At 33.2% G+C, this 19,992-nt stretch overlaps 1 protein-coding gene and 1 long non-coding RNA gene across 2 annotated transcripts; both read left to right on the top strand.

Annotated features, from left to right (window-relative positions):
- Positions 1 to 4,533: 4,533 nt before the first annotated feature.
- On the top strand, positions 4,534 to 8,983 carry LOC139194072 (uncharacterized). The gene is made up of 2 exons (XR_011578791.1): positions 4,534 to 4,735; positions 8,142 to 8,983. It is a non-coding gene; the product is annotated as an uncharacterized lncRNA (long non-coding RNA).
- Positions 8,984 to 16,142: 7,159 nt separating this feature from the next.
- On the top strand, positions 16,143 to 19,844 carry LOC139194740 (probable LRR receptor-like serine/threonine-protein kinase At3g47570). The gene is made up of 3 exons (XM_070819646.1): positions 16,143 to 16,443; positions 17,731 to 18,090; positions 18,187 to 19,844. Exons 1-3 carry the CDS (start codon positions 16,143 to 16,145, stop codon positions 19,842 to 19,844), a joined length of 2,319 nt encoding a protein of 772 aa, XP_070675747.1.
- Positions 19,845 to 19,992: the final 148 nt, after the last annotated feature.

A 19,992-nucleotide genomic window follows, 5' to 3' on the forward strand; every position in this document is an offset into this window, starting at 1 on the left:
ATTCAAGTCCGAGTTGCTGGGAGTTTTAGGTGTTTCCTTTCCTTTGATTTCAATGTTTAAATTCTATACTCTTTGTTTCATACGTATGAGGAACTAAACCCCCCCCCTTGGCTAGGGGGGATTCGAAACCATGATTATGCTTGCTATATGATTTGATTACTTCTAATTGTGTTTCATAAGTTGTGGATTCAATTTACTTATCTATATGAATTAAAACTGATTTGTGTATGTTGGTTGAGAGTGCACGCTTAATTTTCATGCATGAGTTTGATGCTAGAATGTAAGGGAGTTTCACCTAATCGTTATGAACTTATATTCATAAGTAGTAAAAGTTGTTGATCACAATTGCGTTAAGTGAATTCTTGGCATAAGTTTCATGCGCTTTCATAGTTACGAGTGCCTCGTCAATACTTATGATTTCCATTGAACGTAATGATCTTTGATTGTATCTCTATTATGTGCTTTCATGTAGGAAACTTTTGAGGAATAATTTGGTTGCGATGCGCTTTTTCCGTCCAATTCATTGATACTAGGGAAATCTGAAAGTTAATTTGAGCGGACCTAATTAACTTGGAGTGTTGAGTATTCATGGTTTATTGAATTGCAATTAGAAATCGTTTTGTATGCAAGTATAACATGTGTGGAGAAGAACCCCTTAGCTAGCCTTCCATCCATTCCCTTTCATCAAATTCGTTTTAAAATCTGCTCTAGTTTACAAAGTTTTGTTTTGTTTTTAAATTCGTCCAAAATCAATCCCCATTTACTTTGTTGAGTCATATTAGCTAGAAGTGAAGTTAGTTTGTGTTTTTAAGTGTCTTGAGTCAAGTTAAACCCAATTTTCGTCCAAATTTGTGTTTGTGTTTAAAACTGCCCAGATTGTGGTTTTAAGGCAATTTTAAGTGTTTTTGGGCTGTTTTGAGTCTTTAGGTTTGTTTTAGTGTTTTAGAGTTTAGTTTTGCTTTCTTTGAGTTTAGTTTAGTGTTTTAAACTTGTTTTTACGTATTTGAGTAAGTTTTCAAGTGATTTAGCAATCCCTCCTAATCCCCGGTCTAGAACGATCCCTACTTACATACTTTGCTACAATTGATAAAAAGAGGGTTTAATTTGTGTGCTTATATATTTCATACCAGTTTTCTTTGGTAATAACCTTCAAATCTTTTTTTTAGGAAAATCTTGTTTTGACTCAAAATATTTTTCAACAAAATCAAAGAAGAATATTTCAAATTTATATTTTTTTCATAAAATCTTTCCATTGGTGATAAATATCTAATTTTTGCTCTTGTGTATATTTACTTCTGAAAACATTTCTTCTTGGAATATTTTCTTCAGCTTCGATGTCAGCATTAAGTACTTTCCATCGAATTTTGAAAGGTTTGTTCAATACAAGTAATTGATGATTAATTTGGTTGGCTTCGAAATCAAATTCTGTTGGAGAGGTTTGTTCTCCTTGATTTTGGGTATGGGGTTGATAAACCGGATGGGTGACTTGGGAAGTAGTCTCAATTGATTTAAGTTTTATATTGATTAAATCATTGATTAATTCTTGTTGGGTAACAGTGGGGTTTGTTTCTACTGCTTTGGATTTCTTTTTTGCTAAAGAGTCGATAAAATCTTGATCTTGGTTTTGATTTGCCAAACTAGCAGAAGATGATCCAGCAAACGAATGTCTACTGGGAGTTAAAGGTCTTGGAATTGTGTGAGGTCGATCAAAGTTGATTTTGATAGTGCCATCAAAATATTGTTCAATGTTATCTAAAATAACAAGATTATTTTGAATGCCGACAGGCTTACTTTCGTTAATCAAACACCAATCTGAGGGTAGACTGATACCTGACCATCGAATGGTTTTGGGTATTTTAATGTTTGCATTATCATGATTGGTTTGAATAAGGAGTGTGTGATCTTTGGACTTTTGGCTAGCGCCTGAAAATTCATATTTGTGCTAGTAACTTTATAATAAATTCAAAAAATTAAAGCTAATGGTTGAACTCCTTCAAGGACTTTGTATCCTGAAGTTTTGATATTTAATGTGAGTGCTTTCAAGACATGAGGATCTGAAAGACTTAACGTAAAGTCTGAAAAATAGTCAAAATGGATAGGACCATTGTCAAGGCTTGACTCAACCATTCCAAGAATGCTATCACTAAAGTCAGTGAATCTTACGTCTCGGAGACATAATAAAACAAAGGTGTTGAGACCTCTTCGTGTTAATGGTCTTACTGCGATATGTACTAGACCGATGTGTATATAGTTATGACCATCTTTTCTGTGAGTTTTAAGTTGTTCTGCAGAAAATAATTGACAGGTTTCATGTTCTTTGCTAAGAGCATAAGTTTTTTCAACAATTTTAACATGTTGTTCACTTCTAAATGAGGCTACTGACTATTTTTTCCTATAAATATTTTTTAAAGATATTTTGGGGATATTCCAATTTGCAAGATCGACATTGTCGTTTGTTTGAAAATCTAGTTTTTGTTCTTCATTAACAATATCTGGAATGCTTCCTAAATTTGATCTAGAGCTAGTGCTGGCAATTGAATTAGATCTAAATAATCTACTCATAATGTTCAAAATACAAACAAACAAAATACAGAAACCTTAAATGTATCACCATCCTCGCGTATTCGCTAAACTCCTTCCCCGCTCATGCGATCCGCTCATGCCTCTCCTGGGACTTATTGTTTGGAACACGCCTTACTGTTTGGTTGGGGAGTCTAACAAACGTACTTAAAAGGTTAACAAACAAGATAAATTGTAAAATGAAAGTTTGGAAAGTGAACAAACAAGCTGACTATTTGGATATAATCCAATTTCCTTTTCAGAGCCTAGACTGGACACTTCTCCCCATTTTACTCCAAATAATAATATACCCATTTGATATTTTGAATATATATATATATATATATATGTATGTATGTATAAGTTTTCTAGTGTAGAATAGCCAAATCGAAGGGCTTTAGTTTTTTTCCTTTTCAACATTTTATGAATGCTAGAAAGATGTATATGTGTCTACATATATATATATAACATATTAGTGGAAATATATTCAAATCTGAAATATTTTACAGAAGAATGTTACTAGTTATAAGGCAATACCAACACATGAAAAACCTTGATTGAATTATTTATTAAGTGTTGATTAACGTGCTTGTTTCTTATTAGTGACATATCATTTGGTTTGCAATTTGATTTAAAAATTAGGAATTGTTATTAGCACTCCAAAAATCTCATTTGGCACTCTAAACCTTCTATAATTAGAAAGAAAAATACACTTGTGAGGAGTGTAAAATGAGATTTTTGAAATGCTAATAACAGTTCTCAAAAAATTTAATTTCCTTAGCAATATTAATTTTCTACTGCTTAGCCGTTTCACAGCTACAACACGTAGACATGCAAATGCGTGAGTTATCAGTTTATTCTTTGTTTGCAACTTAGGTGGAGTAACAAGCAGGCCAAAAAAGAATGACAAGGAGGAACCCTTCCTCTTGAAGAGGCTTTGACCTCTTATCCTTTTGTCTTTACGGAGTAACCGTTATTGTGGAAACATAGCTACGGGCAGGTGAGCATTTTAAATTGTTGTTACTCGCATGTTAGGGTTTATGGTCTGCACATTGTTGTCTCGTCAGTCACTATATTCAGTACGGTTATTTAGATTAGCAATGGCACATGATTGATAATCGTTGATTGTTGCGAATTTTATAGTAAATTTTAAATAAATTAATTATTCACTGAATTCGACATTTCTCGCAAACATGATATTGAACGAATTTTAAACAGTTAAATTAGAGCATTCTTAATGGTAGGTTTACTCAACGAAATTGAATTAGGAGAGAGAGTCTACGAGAGAACGACTAAGGTGGAATGAGTTTAATGTTATTATGGCATCCCAAGCTACTACATAAACTTTTTTGGTCGGCCATGACCTTATTTAATGTCATCAGTTTATGGTAAGAAATAGTGGCAAAACCTCTTTGGTTGGCCATGCATTCTGCACATCCACACAGACAATTTATGATTCAAACCCCATTAACAGACACCCTGACCCTGATTAATTTAACCATACACCATGTCCTCCTTACCCATTAATTTTTGGGAAAACTAATGGAAACACCGTAGAAAATTTTCATTTAACCTTAAGGAAAAATAATTTCAAAAATGGCAATGTTGCCCTTGAGAACCTTTTGACAGAAACCAAAAATATCCCAATCTCCAACATCGATCAGAAATCACATGCTCTTCATCAAAGCAAAAACAAAAACTCCAGGAGAAAAAACTCTGCAACAAGTTCACATGCAAAGCTAAATAAGACAAGCAAGTTCACATGCAAAGCAAAAGGAGACAAGCAAGTTCACATGCATTTATCAAATAAAGCAAAAGTCATACACGTTTTAGAAAACAGTGCTGATATTTTCAGCAACAGTAGAAGCAAAGTGACAAGTACCAAAAAGATGTCTACACCATTCATTTGTAAATTTGTATACTGTTGTATCCTCATTCAATATATATAAGAGGAAATCCATTCATTGTAAAAACACAACTCAGCATCCCAACACCTAAACACCCTACTCTCACCATATACTCACACCATCTTCATACTCTCAAGCATCCGTAGTCTTTATAACATCCTTGTAAACATTTCCTTGAAAACACTTCCTTGTAAACAACTATCTTTGTAAACATTCTATATATCAATAAAAGTTCAAGTGTACATATTCAAGCAATCTCCAAGTCTTAAGTAAGCTTTCTTTTCTTTCTTTAGTGTGTTTGTTTAATTAGACTTATGTTCCAAAAAAGGGAAACACTATTGTAGTTATATTATTAACCTGCTAAACTGACGATCATACTTTGTTCGAACACTCTATTATAGTTGAATGCTTGCCATACAAATAACTGGACATTAACCAGGGTACCTCTGAATTCTTCATATCTATGAGTTCAGCCTTTAAAGCCTTATACTTGTACTGTGAGTGGCCATCATGCTGAAACATGTCGAGTTTCATGTGCAAGGTTTTATGTCTAGTTGTTATAATGGTCATCCGACCATTTAACCGGGTTTGCTTTCCGAATTTGGTATCAAGGCCAAGTTTAACATTTTAATAGTATAATTACAATAGTAAAGTACCTTGAGGACGGAAGTCATTGATACAACTGATATCATACTTGTTTATTTTCTATGAACAACATATATTATTGTCATTGTCGACCTTGTCAACCACAACCACTAGGTATGTATTGTCCCAGACACCCAACTATAACTGGCATAAAGAGAAGATTAGCATATATATCCAAAAGAATTAGTAAGACTCTGAAGAAGCAAAAGTTTTATCTTGGTTATCTTGAACATCTTTCATTTATTAGTAAATATAATAACATAGAAGTGCAAAATAAAGTTTTAGAAACAAAAAGAGCAACAGATCAAGTTTTAGAGACCTTGAGAAAAGAAAGAGAGTTTCTAAGAAATCAGTTAGCAGTAACTTTAGAGAAAGGTAGACTTTAGTTTATGATAGATTATCTTAATTTAGAAATTAGTAAACCTCAAAAAAGAAAAATAACCTTTGACAAAAATAATTTAGTTTGTTATTTCCTATTGAGAAAGCATAATCATATCTTGCATAGTGAAGAGAATCCACAAGGCAATAGTATTGTATATCTTATTATTAGTCAATCAGAAAATATAAAATTAGAAAATAATAAGCATACTCATTTGTTAAACCAGTTGTTAGAGTATTTTCAGAAAAATTCTATAAAAACAATTAGACAAAATTTAGATTATATTACATCTGAGTTAGAAGATAATAATAAAAATATTCAAAGGTTTCCTAGCAAAAGAGAGATAAAAGAGCTTATGGACCTCATAGATAATAAGCCTAAGCAAATAGAACTTAGATCATTATAAATAGTTGAGTAGTTAAAATTAGAAGTCCAAAAAATTCAACTAGTGCAAAAAGAGTTGAGTGAATAAGTAGATAAGTTACATAATAAAATAGATAAATTATTAGTTTAATGACCGATTCTAGAACTAGCAGAAAATATATCCAAGCTTTGAAAGAAATTAGTAATTTAGATAAAGAACCAGTAGGTTTAACAAATTTTTCAACACAAGTAGCTAGTAGTAATATCCCCATTAGGCAAAATAATTTAATTATTCAATTAGTTTTAGGTTTGGCTGAAAAATTAGATCAAGTTGAAGAACAAATATAAAAAATAAATCAAGTTTTACATAACGCATCTTCATCATTTCCACCTTCTTTGCTAAATAAATTAGAAAATTTAACTTTAAGTGCGAATAATCATATTAGAAGACCTAAGATAGATCCTTTTGATAACAAAAAATGGAACTTATCAAAAGAAAAGGAAAAGAAGTAGTTAGAGCTAAAGATATTTACCCAAATAAAGAAGAAGCACAAGAATTTATTAGAAGAGGATTTGAGAGAACTCAGAAAAATAAATAATTTATATCAATTAGGTTTATTTGAAAATAGAAGTAGAATTATAAGTAGCATCAGTCAACATGAAGTTAGTTGTATTGATAAAGAATTTACACTTAATTTACTCAGTAAAGAATCACTTACTCATTTGAGAAAATTACATTTTAGTCAGATTCATATAGGAACAATATTAATTGGAATAGCAGAATTAACAAGAGCACAAGTAGGCACAAAAGCTTTAGTATACATATATGATGATAGATGAAATAATCACCAATAAGCAGCAATAGCAACAGCTGAAGTAGACTTAAGTTTAAATTTAGCAGTTATAGGTTGTATTTCTAATTATGTTATGACAATAAACGAATTTAGTAAATATATTAAAGTGAGCATAAGAACAAAAAATTATAATATGAAAGTAGAGTATAAATATTTGTGCATTAGCTTAATGTATATTGGTAAAGTGTCTGATAAATATAATCATAAGTTTAATTTAGAATTTCAAAATTTAGTTCAAATATTTGGTAGTAAACATGTAAATATGATAGAAGTAACACCCGTAGATAATTGTTTTTTAGAAGGAACTCAGTGGATATTACTTAATTTACAAGTAACAAGAAATAAACAATTAGATAAAGTACAAATATATGAAACTAGTACAAGGAACGCAACAATTAGGTTTAGTAATTACAAGCAACTAGAAAAAATAGAAGAGGATGAGAGTGAGATCGAAAATGAGAGCATTCATATGGCTTTTGATAATTTAGATATTAATTTAGTTGAGCAAAATTTTGATCATATTGTAGATAAGCTTATAGAAGATATTGATCATTTAGAGGAAAAACAATACTTAGAAAAATATAAGACATATGATTTAGGACTACATAGAATTTCAGATGAAGAGATGAAAAAAATTAATTTTAGAAATAGGAGTAGAACATATTTTAGGATCAAAAGAATATAATAATTTATTAGAATTGAAAGTAGAATGCAATCCAGCAGAAGAAAATAGTACATCAGAAGTAGAAAATCCAGGACACACAGGTAGAACTGATCAACAATTTTTTAGACCAACAAATGAAAATTATCTTGAACAAGCACGAGTAGACTACATAGAACAAAGTATGATAAAACCACCTATTAATATAGCTGGTAATATATTAAACTTAGGTAATATAGATCCACAAGATTAGGAAAGAACGATTGAGAGATGGAAGAAAGGTTGCGTACATGCAACATTAATGTTAGATTTTAGTAATTCACAAAATATGTTAGATTATTTTGAACATACTTTAGATGGTTTAGTTTTTTTATTATTTTCAATCATGGAAAGTTCAAAATCCAGAACAGCATCAGGTAGCTAAAACGCATTTTAATATTGATGATTTTGTTACTTTAATTAAACAAGAATTTTTAGATCATAATAGGTTAGATGGTAGAAGCGAACAAGAACAAATAAGAGCAATTAGAAATTTAGAACAATTACAAATTTGTGATTTACAGTATATAGCTGAGTATACAATAGATTTCTTTAAATATTTTAGGAAGAACAGGTAGAATTAGTGACATTAATTTATTAGATACTTATATGACAAAAATAAAAGGACCAATGATAGACGCATATTTATGCGACTTAGTTAACTAGTTTTCTTGCATTTACGTTATTAGTTCTTAGTTATTTTAGTACTTTAAGCCATTTTCGTGTGTTTGTAGGTCCAAAGGGCTAAGGTAGCAAGAAAGTGCATTTTGGTGCATTTTGGAGCAGTTTTGAGCTTGGAATGGATTACATATGATATGAGCAAGATGGATGGACGAATTTGAAGACAAAAGAGGCTAAGAACATGCTAAAAATCTGGTGAAACAAATACAAGTTGCAAGAAGGGATAAATTTCTAGAAGGATTGGCCAAAACTTCACTCAAAACCATGCATACCCCATAAAATTCATCAATGCCGTAGCCTTCCCTTTGTTTTACTTCCACCAGATTTTTTTAGTGATGATGCAATGCCTATCTCACTATGACATTTGAGTGGATGATGTAATGCTTAACTCACCATGACATTTGAGTGGATGATGCAATGCTTAACTCACCATGACATGTGAGTGGATGACTCAAAACCTACCCTCACCAACAATTCTCCACCTTGCCATGCCTTACCTACTTCATTCCACCAGATTTTTGCATTAAACATGTCCATCCTCTTCCTATAAATACCATGGCAGCAACCTCATTCAAATCATCCAGAAATTAACCATTCTCCAAGCCTTTCCTTGCCTCTCCTACATATCTAAACCCCTTCCCATCCATTCCTCCAAATAACCAACCCTTCAACATCATTCCAACCTTGTTGTGGCGGCAAGGAGAAGGAGAAAAGTCATTGGACGCGCTTGCTATCCAACATGGATCGTTGGAACGTTTAGGTGCTTTCTTCCCTTTGTTTTTCAATGGTTAAATTTGTTTATCTTTGTTTTGTAATAATGAGGAACTAAACCCCCCTTGGCTAGGGGGGATTCAAAACCATGTTTATGCTTGCTATATGATTTGATTACTTCCAATTGCGTTTCTTGAATTGTGAATTCAATTTACTTATCCGTTCGTATAAAAACTAATTTGTGTATGTTGGTTGAGAGTGCACGCTTAATTTTCATGCATGAATTTGACGCTAGAATATAAGGGAGTTTCACCTAATCGTTATGAACTTATATTCACAAGTAGTGAAGGTTGCTAGTCACAATCACGTTAAGTAAATTCTTGGCATAAGTTTCATGCAAATCATAGTAACGAGTGCCTCGTCAATGCTTATGTTTTTCATAGAACTTAATGATTCTTGCTTGTATCTCTATTATGCAATTCATGTAGGGAACTTGTAGGGAATGTTTTGGGTTGTCGTATGCAATCATCCAATCTAATAACTTGTTGAAAAACTGAGAGTTAATTAGTGCAATTCACGGTTAATTTGGGCCGTTGAGTATTCATAACTTATCGAAGAGCAATTGGAAATCATTTTGTATGCAAGCAAGACATGTGTGGAGAAGAACCCCTTAGCTAGCCTTCCATTATCCATTCAACCCAAATTTGTTTAAAATCTATTTAAGTTTTTAGTTTATTTGTTTTTACTTTCAACTTCACCAAACTCAAATCCCCCTTTTACTTTCTTGTTTTAAAATCTTTTGTTTACATTTTTAACTTTGTTTCTTTTTGTTTTTGAGTCAGTTTAGAGGTTTTAGCAAGCCCTCCTAATCCCCGGTTTAGAACGATCCCTACTTACATACTTTGCTACAATTGTCAAAAAGAGGGTTTAATTTGAGTGTGCTTATTTTATTCGCATCAACCAATAGGTGAAAAGATTTGGAATGAATGGCAAAAGCATGCAAAGAAAAATGATATTGCTATAGGACCTAGAATTCAACATGTATATGACATACTTAGACATGAGTGTAGCCAAATAAAAGCTAAAAGGCAGATTATGAAACAATTTTACATTAGCTGTAAAAATATATATTTACCACAACAGTTTGGTTGTCATAAGAAGAATAAGCATAAGAAAATATATAAAAAGAAATGCAAGTAATATAAACCATACAAACAGTATAAGAATTTCAACATAAGACCTTCAAGGACATATGGGAAAAGAAAATATATTCCGAAACAATTTAGGAAAAGAAGTGGCAGACCTTGGATTGGAAAATATAAAGCACCAAAAGATAAGAGTACTTGTAAATGTTATTCATGTGGAGAAGCTGGACATATTAGACCTAAATGTCCAAAATTAGGTAAACAATTGAGAGATAAAGTACATTTGATAGATTTGTTTAAGTTAGAAGAAGATGAAGATATTCAGTCAATATACAATTTATATGATTTAAGTGATAATGAGATTATTTATAGTATAGAAAGTATAAATATGATACATTCAAACTCAGAAGATTCAAATAGTTCAAATAGTGATTTAGAAGAGTATATGTGTGCATTCATAGAAGAACAACATGAAGAAGATTATAAATATATTAATTTAGATTGGCCAGAAAAATGTCATAAATGTAGCAAATTAGTTGCAAATAAATATTATGATACACATTCAATATTATGTGAAAAGTGCTATAGTAATAGGTTATTAGAAATTAATTCAGCAGAATCACAAGAAAATAATGAGATATTAGAAAATATTGTTCATGGTATAGAAAAGCCAAAAAATAGTTCTTTAATTACCATAAATTGTGAAATAGAATTAACAAAAGAACATAAAATACAAACAACAACCATGATAGATACAGGAAGCACAAAGAGTGTCATAAGAGAAGAATTAGTACCAGAAAAATATAGACAAAAATTAGCAAAACCAGTAAGAATAACACAGTTTAATAAGAGACCAATTTACTTAACACATTGCATTAATAATGAGTCCATTAAAGTAGAAAAACAACAATTTAATTTACCACTAACATTTGTTTCACCAGTAGGATCATACCTATTTATTTTAGGTTTAAATTTTTTGAAAAGTTTACAATGTTTTTTTATTCATGAATCCTAACATAACATTTTTTAAGAGAGGTATTACAATAACAGATCAAAGTAATACTATAGAAGCATACAAAAGCATAAGTATAGAAGAGTCTAGTGGCCAATATAGTTATTTAGAAAACTCAAAAGAAAATGATGAGTATAATAATATAGAAGAGTTTGATGAAGAAGAAATATTTGAACATGAATATCCGATTTTGGAAGAAAGAAACCGTATAGAAATATTACAGTTAGATAAATCAAGGAGTTTAGAAGAATTATTCCAATTAGCATAACAAACTAGAATCATAGGAGAAGACCCACAGTTACATTGGAGTAAAAGTAAAATATAAGTAAAATTAGATATAATTAACCCAAATTTAACCATTAAGACAACTGATATTCCTTGTAGTTTAATAGATAAACAGGAGTTTGAACAACAAATAAAAGAGTTGTTAAATTTAAAAGTAATTAGACCCTTCAAGTCTAGACATAGATCAACAACATTTATAGTAAGAAAACATTCAGAACTAAAGAGAGATAAGGTTAGAATAGTTTATAATTATAAGAGATTAAATGATAATACATATGAAAATAGTTATAAGTTACCAAATAAGGATGATCTTATAAATAAAATTCAAGAGAGTAAATATTTTAGCAAATTTGATTATAAATCAGGATTTTGGCAAATACGATTAGCATATGAATCAATTGAGTAGATAACTTTTACTTGTCCAGAAGGACATTTTGAGTGGCGTGTTATGCCATTTAGACTTAAAAATGCTCTATCAATCTTTCAAAGAAAGATGGACCAAATTTTCAAGAAATATGATAAATTTTGTAGTGTTTATGTAGATGATATTTTAGTACATAGTAAGAATTTATCATGCCCATAGAAATGAACATAGAAAGCACTCATAAATAGTTTTGCAAGAATTTATCAATAATGAAATTGTGATTAGTAAAAATAAAATAGCATTAGAAAAACAAGATATAGAATTTCTAGGAATGTATATTAAGTTAGGTACAATACAATTACAAGATCATATAGCTAAAAAGGTCTTAGAATTTCCAGATAATTTAGAAGACAAAAAACAATTACAAGCATTTTAGGATTGTTAAATTATGCAAGAAATTTTATCCCTGATTTAGGAAGAAAAATAGCAGTATTACATAATAAAACTAGCAAAACAGGACAAAAATATTTTAATAGTGAATATATTAAATTAGTTCAAAATATAAAGGAAGAAATTACTCAACTCAAGCCATTAACATTACCATTAGATGATAGTTACAAAATAGTTGAAACAGATGCTTCATCATTAGGATGGGCATGTATACTATACCAGAAAAAGCATAAGGAGTCACCAAAGTTTGACGAACAAGTTTGTAGATATTCATCAAGAAAATTTAGTGATGTATAGTCAAGATTACCGTCAACAGATTTAGAAATTTTAGGAATAATTAATTCACTTGAGGCATTCTCTTTATTTTTACATAATGAAGTCTTTATTTTTAGAACAGATTGTCAAAATATAGTTTCTCATTATAATAAGATACATGCTAATAAATAAGCAGCCCGAAGATGGGTTAATTTTGTTGATTCAATTACAGAGAATGGTTTTAAACCATTTTTTTTTAACATATAAAAGGTATTGACAATACATTAACTGATATCTTATCAAGATTAATTTGTTGAATATGAATGGAATATCGTGGACCATCATCCTCAAATAGCACAAGACCACAAGGAAAAAGAGCACCCTTCAATAGCATAATGATGCACCATGGACCTCCATCATTCAATGGATTCCAAAATAGCATAAGCAAATTAGCATCACCACCAGTACCCACTTTCAACTTTAATGGCAATCTTGTTGAAGGAATCAGAAATCCAACTCTGAGATATAAGCCAAGGGTACTGTTGAGCAAAAAGTGTACACAATATGTAAACAAATAATTTACTCGACAAAATTTCACCCTCGTTCATTTTTTTGAAAAGGGTTTTATTAATTCGAGTTCGACCCATTCTAGGCTACGCGCCTATTAATTACAACCCTTTTTTTTGGAAAGGAATACCCTTTGATTCTAATTTGAATAAATCGTAACTTGAGGATTTGAGTGTTTGTTTGATTTTGTGACTACACCTAGATTGAACCCTAGATTGCCTACGTACCCTCTTGAGGGATCAAGTCACTCGTAGTTCATGTGTAATAGGTATTTGTTTGGTTTTGATGCCTTGTGCAGTTTCAGCTCGTGCGGGCGAGAAGCATAGTGCCTTATGCAGTTTCAGCTCATGTGGGCGAGGAGCATAGTGCCTTATGCAGTTTCAGCTCATGCGGGTGAGGAATATAATATGGCTTCGTGGGATTTAAGTCTTGTTACGGCTTCATGCCCTTTTGATACTTGATACGGCTCCATGCCATTGAGATTTGTGGCTTCGTGCCCTTTGATACTTTATACGGCTTCGTTGTGTGAGCAGCATACTTTAATTGGAAATCTAGGAACTGTGCTTCCACACTTCTCTTTTACTCTTTGTAGAATTTGTAATTACTTGGGTAAAGTAGTAGAAGTGAATTTAGTTTATATAAACCAGGGATTTGTCTTGCTTTCATGGTTGCGTCTGAAATTTGATATCAAACTGCTTACGTATCCTTAACGGAATCAAACCGGCGTAGTTCGTAAAATATCTCCATATTTTTAGGAAACAATGATGTTTTTCAATCTTTGGTGTCATAGAGCCACTGCCGTGAGTTTTAATCCATGGACCATGCTCATAATACTCACGTGAGTAGGAAGTTTTTGATGAGCTTTTATTTCCCTCTCTTTTGATGTAACTTTTCCTTTCTTTATTATATATATTTGTAGTGTTTGGATCAAACAGGCTCATAAGATGGAAAAAGACAAATGGCAGCCCTCTCCTTATATATATATATATATTATTCTTTTGATTTTTTGACCTTATTCAGTATGGATCCTTGAACCCATTTGACCCACAAAACTCCTGATAACAAACTTTACTCTTTTTTTTTTTTATGTGACTCTTCCAAGTCCAAAAACTTCTCTTCTTTTCCACGTGACCAAGCTCCCACGTGAGGTGCAGCTTTATTCATTCCCCTCTCCCCTTCTCTTGCGAAATGGCCTCAGAAGTCCTCCTTTTCTTGACTCTAAATTCCGGTGGTCTTCCTCTAGAAGCAAAAGGCAGCTCTGCAATACTTGGGCTCCTAATGATTTTCGTAATGTTTTGAAATTCTTTTCAGGTTTGTCAGCCGATGAATTCCAAAATGAATAAGGGTAAGATTGGTGAAGTTTGAACTCTTTTGAATTGCTCCAATTTTATCCGATTTTCCTCCTAAATCGCGGAGGCTTCTTATGTAGGTCATGAGTTTTTTCCTTTCTGCTGCCTCGGCTCTTCACCACCTTGCTTGTCCTCTTTTTGTGGCTCGAATTCAAAGAAAAAGAGGAAGAAGATAACCAGCAGGTGACCCCATTTTCATTTTTCTGTGTTCTGAAATTGATTCGGAGTGGGTTGAAGCTTTGAACCATGACTGATTGGTTTAATTAATTTGTGTAGAAGTAACAGAGTCTCTTCGATTGGTTGTTTAGACAAACTATTTTGTAGTACTTTGAAAACAAGTGTTGATTCATGGCTCCAAAGGTGGGAATTTGCACTCTTAAATTCGTAGTAATGCATCCCTCGTATCTGTTGCATTTTGAATGAGTTTTGATGTATTAGAGTGTAATTACTCTCTGGCATTTCTATTTCCTCAGGGGAAATTATTTGACTGGTCTTGATAGTGGGCATTTGGACACCCCTTTTGTGTTTCCATTTATATTTTGTCTTCGATACTTGCCATTCTTTTCTCATTAACACTTGTACAAAGTGATGCTTTTCCCAAAATCTTTTGTAGTTTTGACTTGTCTTCTAGTTCCTTGGGTGTTTGCCATGTGAATGAGTTTCTTAAATAATTTGGCAGCAAGTTTTTCCTTCTTTGTAGACTTGGGATGGCAAGTGTTTAATATAAAGGCTTTGAACCTTTTTTTTCATCTTCTCGTGGCAGAGAAGCAGGTGAGAATTTTTTTACACAATGAAAAAAATCTTTGTTCTGTCTTCACGTGGCAAAGAAGGCTTTGAACCTTCTTCACGTCTCCTTCCTTCTTTGTCTTTATTGAAGTTGTGTTGGGGACTTTTCTTTTGTCATCATCAAAATTTCTGACTTCTTTTCCTTTGTTTATTTATCAACACATGCACTTACTCCTTTAGCTTTTCCAAACATGATAACCACCTTCTTTAGCTTTTTCAGAAAACTTTTCTTCCTTTAGTCACTCTCTTAGAGCATATTTTTCTACTTTTCTTCTTGAATTGGGGGAATTTCCAAGCATGAGTCGGTCAAGTGGTATTTTTGGCTTCTTTTCCTTTGTTCATTTGTCAACATGTGCACTTTTTCTTTGTTCCTTTGTCTTTTTTATCCAACATGATAACGCATGTTTTAACTTTTCTTTTGGTAAAGTCCCTTGTTTTTAACTTTAGTCCCTTGTTTTTAACTTTAGTCCATCTTCAAAATGCTTGCACCAACATTGTCAACTTTGCTGGGGCTTTACGAGTATAAAGGGAGACTTCCACTTTTCCAATTTCTCCTTTTCCTTGGATTCTTATCCCCAATAGGTTTCCATAGAATTTTTAGCCAAAGGCATGCTCTATATCTTGTACCCATGAGTAGTAAAGAAAAACTCCAAACAGAATAATTTATTTCCTTTTGAGTTGCATCTTTGTATAGGTTTGCTTCTTTGATGTCTTACTTCTCGGGGACTTAAGCTTGGAACTTTGAAACTACATTTGACAATCTGGCAGCAGACAATTTAGACTTGGTTAAAATTTCACGGGGTGGTCTAGGCCACCCCGAAGAAATTCATGGGATTCTTGGAGATTATTTTTGCTGCAGTTGGGGAGTCGGTGGATTGTTCAGAGTCTCCAACTACATTTGATTGGTGAAGAATGCCAAACAAAGAGGCAAAGGCCTTATATGCCTTTGCTTGTTTCCCTTTCCTCATTCATTTTTTGTTTCTCTGCTGCTTTTTATTTTTTTGTTTGTTGCTGCGTCCAATTCCGGCATTTGCAACTGGTCCTCTGCGTCCAATTCCGGCATTTGCAACTGGGTTGGTGTTACCTGCGGTGCTCGCCACCACAGAGTCACGACCTTAGATCTCTCGTACATGGGTCTTGCCGGAGTTATTCATCCGCATCTTGGCAACCTCTCATTTCTCTTTGAGTTGGGCCTTACGAATAATAGTTTTCATGGTCCCCTACCCCAAGAACTGTCTCGTTTGCGCCGGTTGAAGAAGATTAACTTTGGAAACAAGAACTTTATGGGAACCATTCCTTCGTGGTTTGGGTTGTTCGCTAAACTTCAAACCTTTAGATTGTATGGTAATGACTTCGTTGGCTTCATACCCGTTGCTATCTTCAACTTATCCGCAATCAAAGAAATTGATCTGAGCAGCAACCAACTATCGGGTACCTACGTACTACCATTACCAACCTTCTAGGAATATAAATTAATGTTGCTTGCTTCATGATTACATTTTAACATCTTTGTTTCATTTTAACATCTATATATAAGATGTATATCAATCATCTCGTTTTTTTTTTCCTTCTTTTTTGTTGGAATGCATGCACATATTTAACAGGTAGCATACCCAGAGAAATAGGCAACTTAACAATGGTGAATGGCATATACCTTGACGACAACAAGTTCGAAGGTATACTGTATGACTTAGGTTTTGTTAAATGTACACTAGCAAATGCCCACACAAAGTATGTGTGAATAATTTCATTTCATTTTGTTTTTTTTTTAAACTATGAAGTGTGATTAGTTTTTAAAATTCTAAAATAAGAAATCAATTATAAAAATTGGGACAATGATGAGCACTTTCTTCTAAAGTAGGCATGTTTTTTATTTACTATTTTATTTTATTTTTATTTTTTAAGACTATCTCCAACCCTTGGGCTAAAAGCCAAATTTTTTAGCCCGGAAAATTTAGCTTTTAGCCCAGAAACATCTTTTCTGCTCCAACCCTTCTACCCTAAAATTTTAGCCCGGAATTATTAAAGAATGAAATTAGCCTAATTTTTTTTATTAAATCAATTTTTTTTTTAAAAAATATGTAGATTATTGTAAATTAATTTTATGAACGTTTTAATCTAAAAAAATTTAAATTCCTATAAACATTTCGCATTTAGCTCAGGGGGAAAGCTGGGGGGGTATTTGGCCCAGAAATAGCATTTGACATTTAGCCTAAAATTTTAGTATGGGTTGGAGAGTGTTTGGGGGGGGGGGGGTAATTTGGCTTTTAGCCCAGGGTTGGAGATGGTCTAAATAAGGCATGCTATGGTGACCTGGCTGTGAGGTTGCCGTAAATAACAGCAAAATTTATGTTCGTGTAATTACTAAATTGCCTATATTTTTTTATTTTTGTGCAGTTTTGGTGAGGGTTAAAATTGTAATTTCATGTAGTTTTGGTTGAGAGCAGAGTTCTATTAATAGGTACTAGGTAGTTTAGATACGAGCCCCTTCTTAGCAGGGATCTCGTCCCACTTTAGCAAAAAATGAAAAATTGTAATTGCATGTATATTTACCATGTAAGACCCTCGTATTCTGGAGCAAAAAGAGAACTTATATAGCGAGTACATGGTCCTTATAATGTTATCCCATTTTTGCTACGGTAGAACGGGATTCCCAATAAGAAGCAACTCCTATATATGTTTACATGATTTTAACAATATAGATGGATTGATTTATAGAACTTCCAAACGAGATGGGCAACTTAGGTCAGCTGGAGGAGTCGTTTGTGCAGAACAATGCTCTAAAAGGCTCTGCTTTTGTGCCTGCCCTCAACATATCTTCTTTGACTACTTTTACTCTATATGGAAACAACATGAGTGGCAGTCTTCCAGACAATATAAGTGAGCATCTTCCAAGTATTCGACGGTTTTATTTGGGTGACAACCAACTTGACGGTCTGATTCCCTCCGAACTATGGCAATGCAAAGAGCTTCGTGAATTGGTATTAGAGGGTAACAACTTCCGTGGAAGCATACCCAAAAATCTTGGTAATTTGACCTACTTAACCAACATTTATCTTGCTGACAATAATTTAACAGGTAGTAAATTTTGGACCGTTTGATAATCATTTTGTATTTAGTTTTTAGTTAAACTGAAGTTAAAAATTTAATGCAAACATGCTGAAATTGTGACAGGTACAATACCAGATGAGATCAGTGATCTTCCGCAGTTCGAGGCTTTGTCACTGATTGATGATAAACTCAATGGCATCATTCCATCCAAACTCTTCAATAACTCCATGATAAGAATAATATTTCTTTCTTTTAATCAGCTCTCAGGTAGCCTCCCAGCAAACATAGGTCTTAACGTTCCAAACCTAGAAATGCTTGATGTAGCCAAAACTAACCTCGTGTCCGGACTACTCCCTAACCTCTCCAATGCTTCCAAGCTCAGGGTGCTAGACATGAACACAATTTCATTTACCGGGTTTCTTCCTAGCACGCTCTGTTCCTTGAAAAACCTTAAGTTTCTTAGCTTGCACTCGAATAATATGACAATTGATGCTTCTAATCCACAAGCAGCAAGCACTCTCTCTTGCTTGTTTAATCTTAGAAATTTGACAACATTAGACTTGGGAGATAATCCACTAAACACCACAATACCAGCTTCTCGAGGGAATCTGTCTGCGTCACTCCTATATGTTTATTTAAGCAGTTCCAACATCAGGGGTAACATTCCAGTTGATATTGGCAACTTCAGCAGCTTGATATCATTAAGCCTAGGAAACAATCAGTTGAGTGGAGCAATTCCAACATCAATACAGAGGCTAAAAAATCTCCAAGGTTTGTTTCTGTATGATAACGAACTGCAAGGACATATCCCGTATGAACTCTGTCAACTAAACAACCTAGCCTATTTATTTTTGGATGGTAATCGGCTCTCTGGTTCTATTCCTTCCTGCTTGGGTACTTTGGTAGTAGCTCTAAGAAGTCTATCGTTAGGGTCCAATTCGTTAACTTCAAAAATACCATCTTCCTTGTGGGAACTCAAGTATATACAGCACCTAAACTTGTTATCCAACTCTCTAGTTGGACCACTCTCAGAAGACATCGGAAAGTTGAAAGATGTGGTGGATATAGATTTATCAAATAACCACTTCTCCGGAAACATTCCCGGTAGCATTGGTGGTCTTCAAAATATGATTAATTTGTCCTTGGCAAACAATTATTTACAAGGCCCTATTCCCAGTTCATTTAAAACCTTGCTAAGCCTAGAATTCTTGGATTTGTCCAACAACAATCTATCTGGAGTGATCCCAAAGTCATTGGAAGCATTCTCGTATCTCAAGCATCTGAATTTGTCTTTCAACAAACTCCAAGGAGAAATTCCAACCGGAAGGCCTTTCGGAAACTTCTCTGTTGATTCATTTGTATCAAACAGTGCGCTTTGCGGTTCTTCCCGACTCCACGTTCCATTGTGCAAATATAAAACAGAAGTTAAGCCAAATTGGAGGAAAGCTAAATATATCATCTCAGGGGTTATGTCAGTAATACTCCTAGCGGCTGCTGCATTGATTCTGATACTATGCAGGAAAAGGAATGTTGAAGTTGTTAGAGAAACTGCCTCGCTACATCAAGTTCTTTGGAGAAGAGGTTCCGGCCTAGAACTTGTAAAGGCGACAAATGGATTTCATGAGACTAACTTACTTAGCACGGGGGGTTTTGGCTCAGTATACAGAGGAACACTTTCAAATGGGATTGATATCGCCGTCAAGGTTTTCAATTTACAGCTAGAAGGGGCATTCAAGAGTTTTGATCAGGAATGTGAAATGCTAAGCAATATTCGTTGTTAAAATAGTCCAACCCCATCCCATTCTACACAAATCCAGAAAAGTCAAGCACCAAAGTCGGTGCATCATGCAAGCATAACAATATGCTAGATAATTCTAGCATTATCAAGTTGGTGGGTGTGTGTGTACAATCATGAAAGTTCTAGCAGCA

Source organism: Malus domestica, chromosome 03, assembly GCF_042453785.1.
Source record: "Malus domestica chromosome 03, GDT2T_hap1".
Taxonomy (NCBI): domain Eukaryota; kingdom Viridiplantae; phylum Streptophyta; class Magnoliopsida; order Rosales; family Rosaceae; genus Malus; species Malus domestica.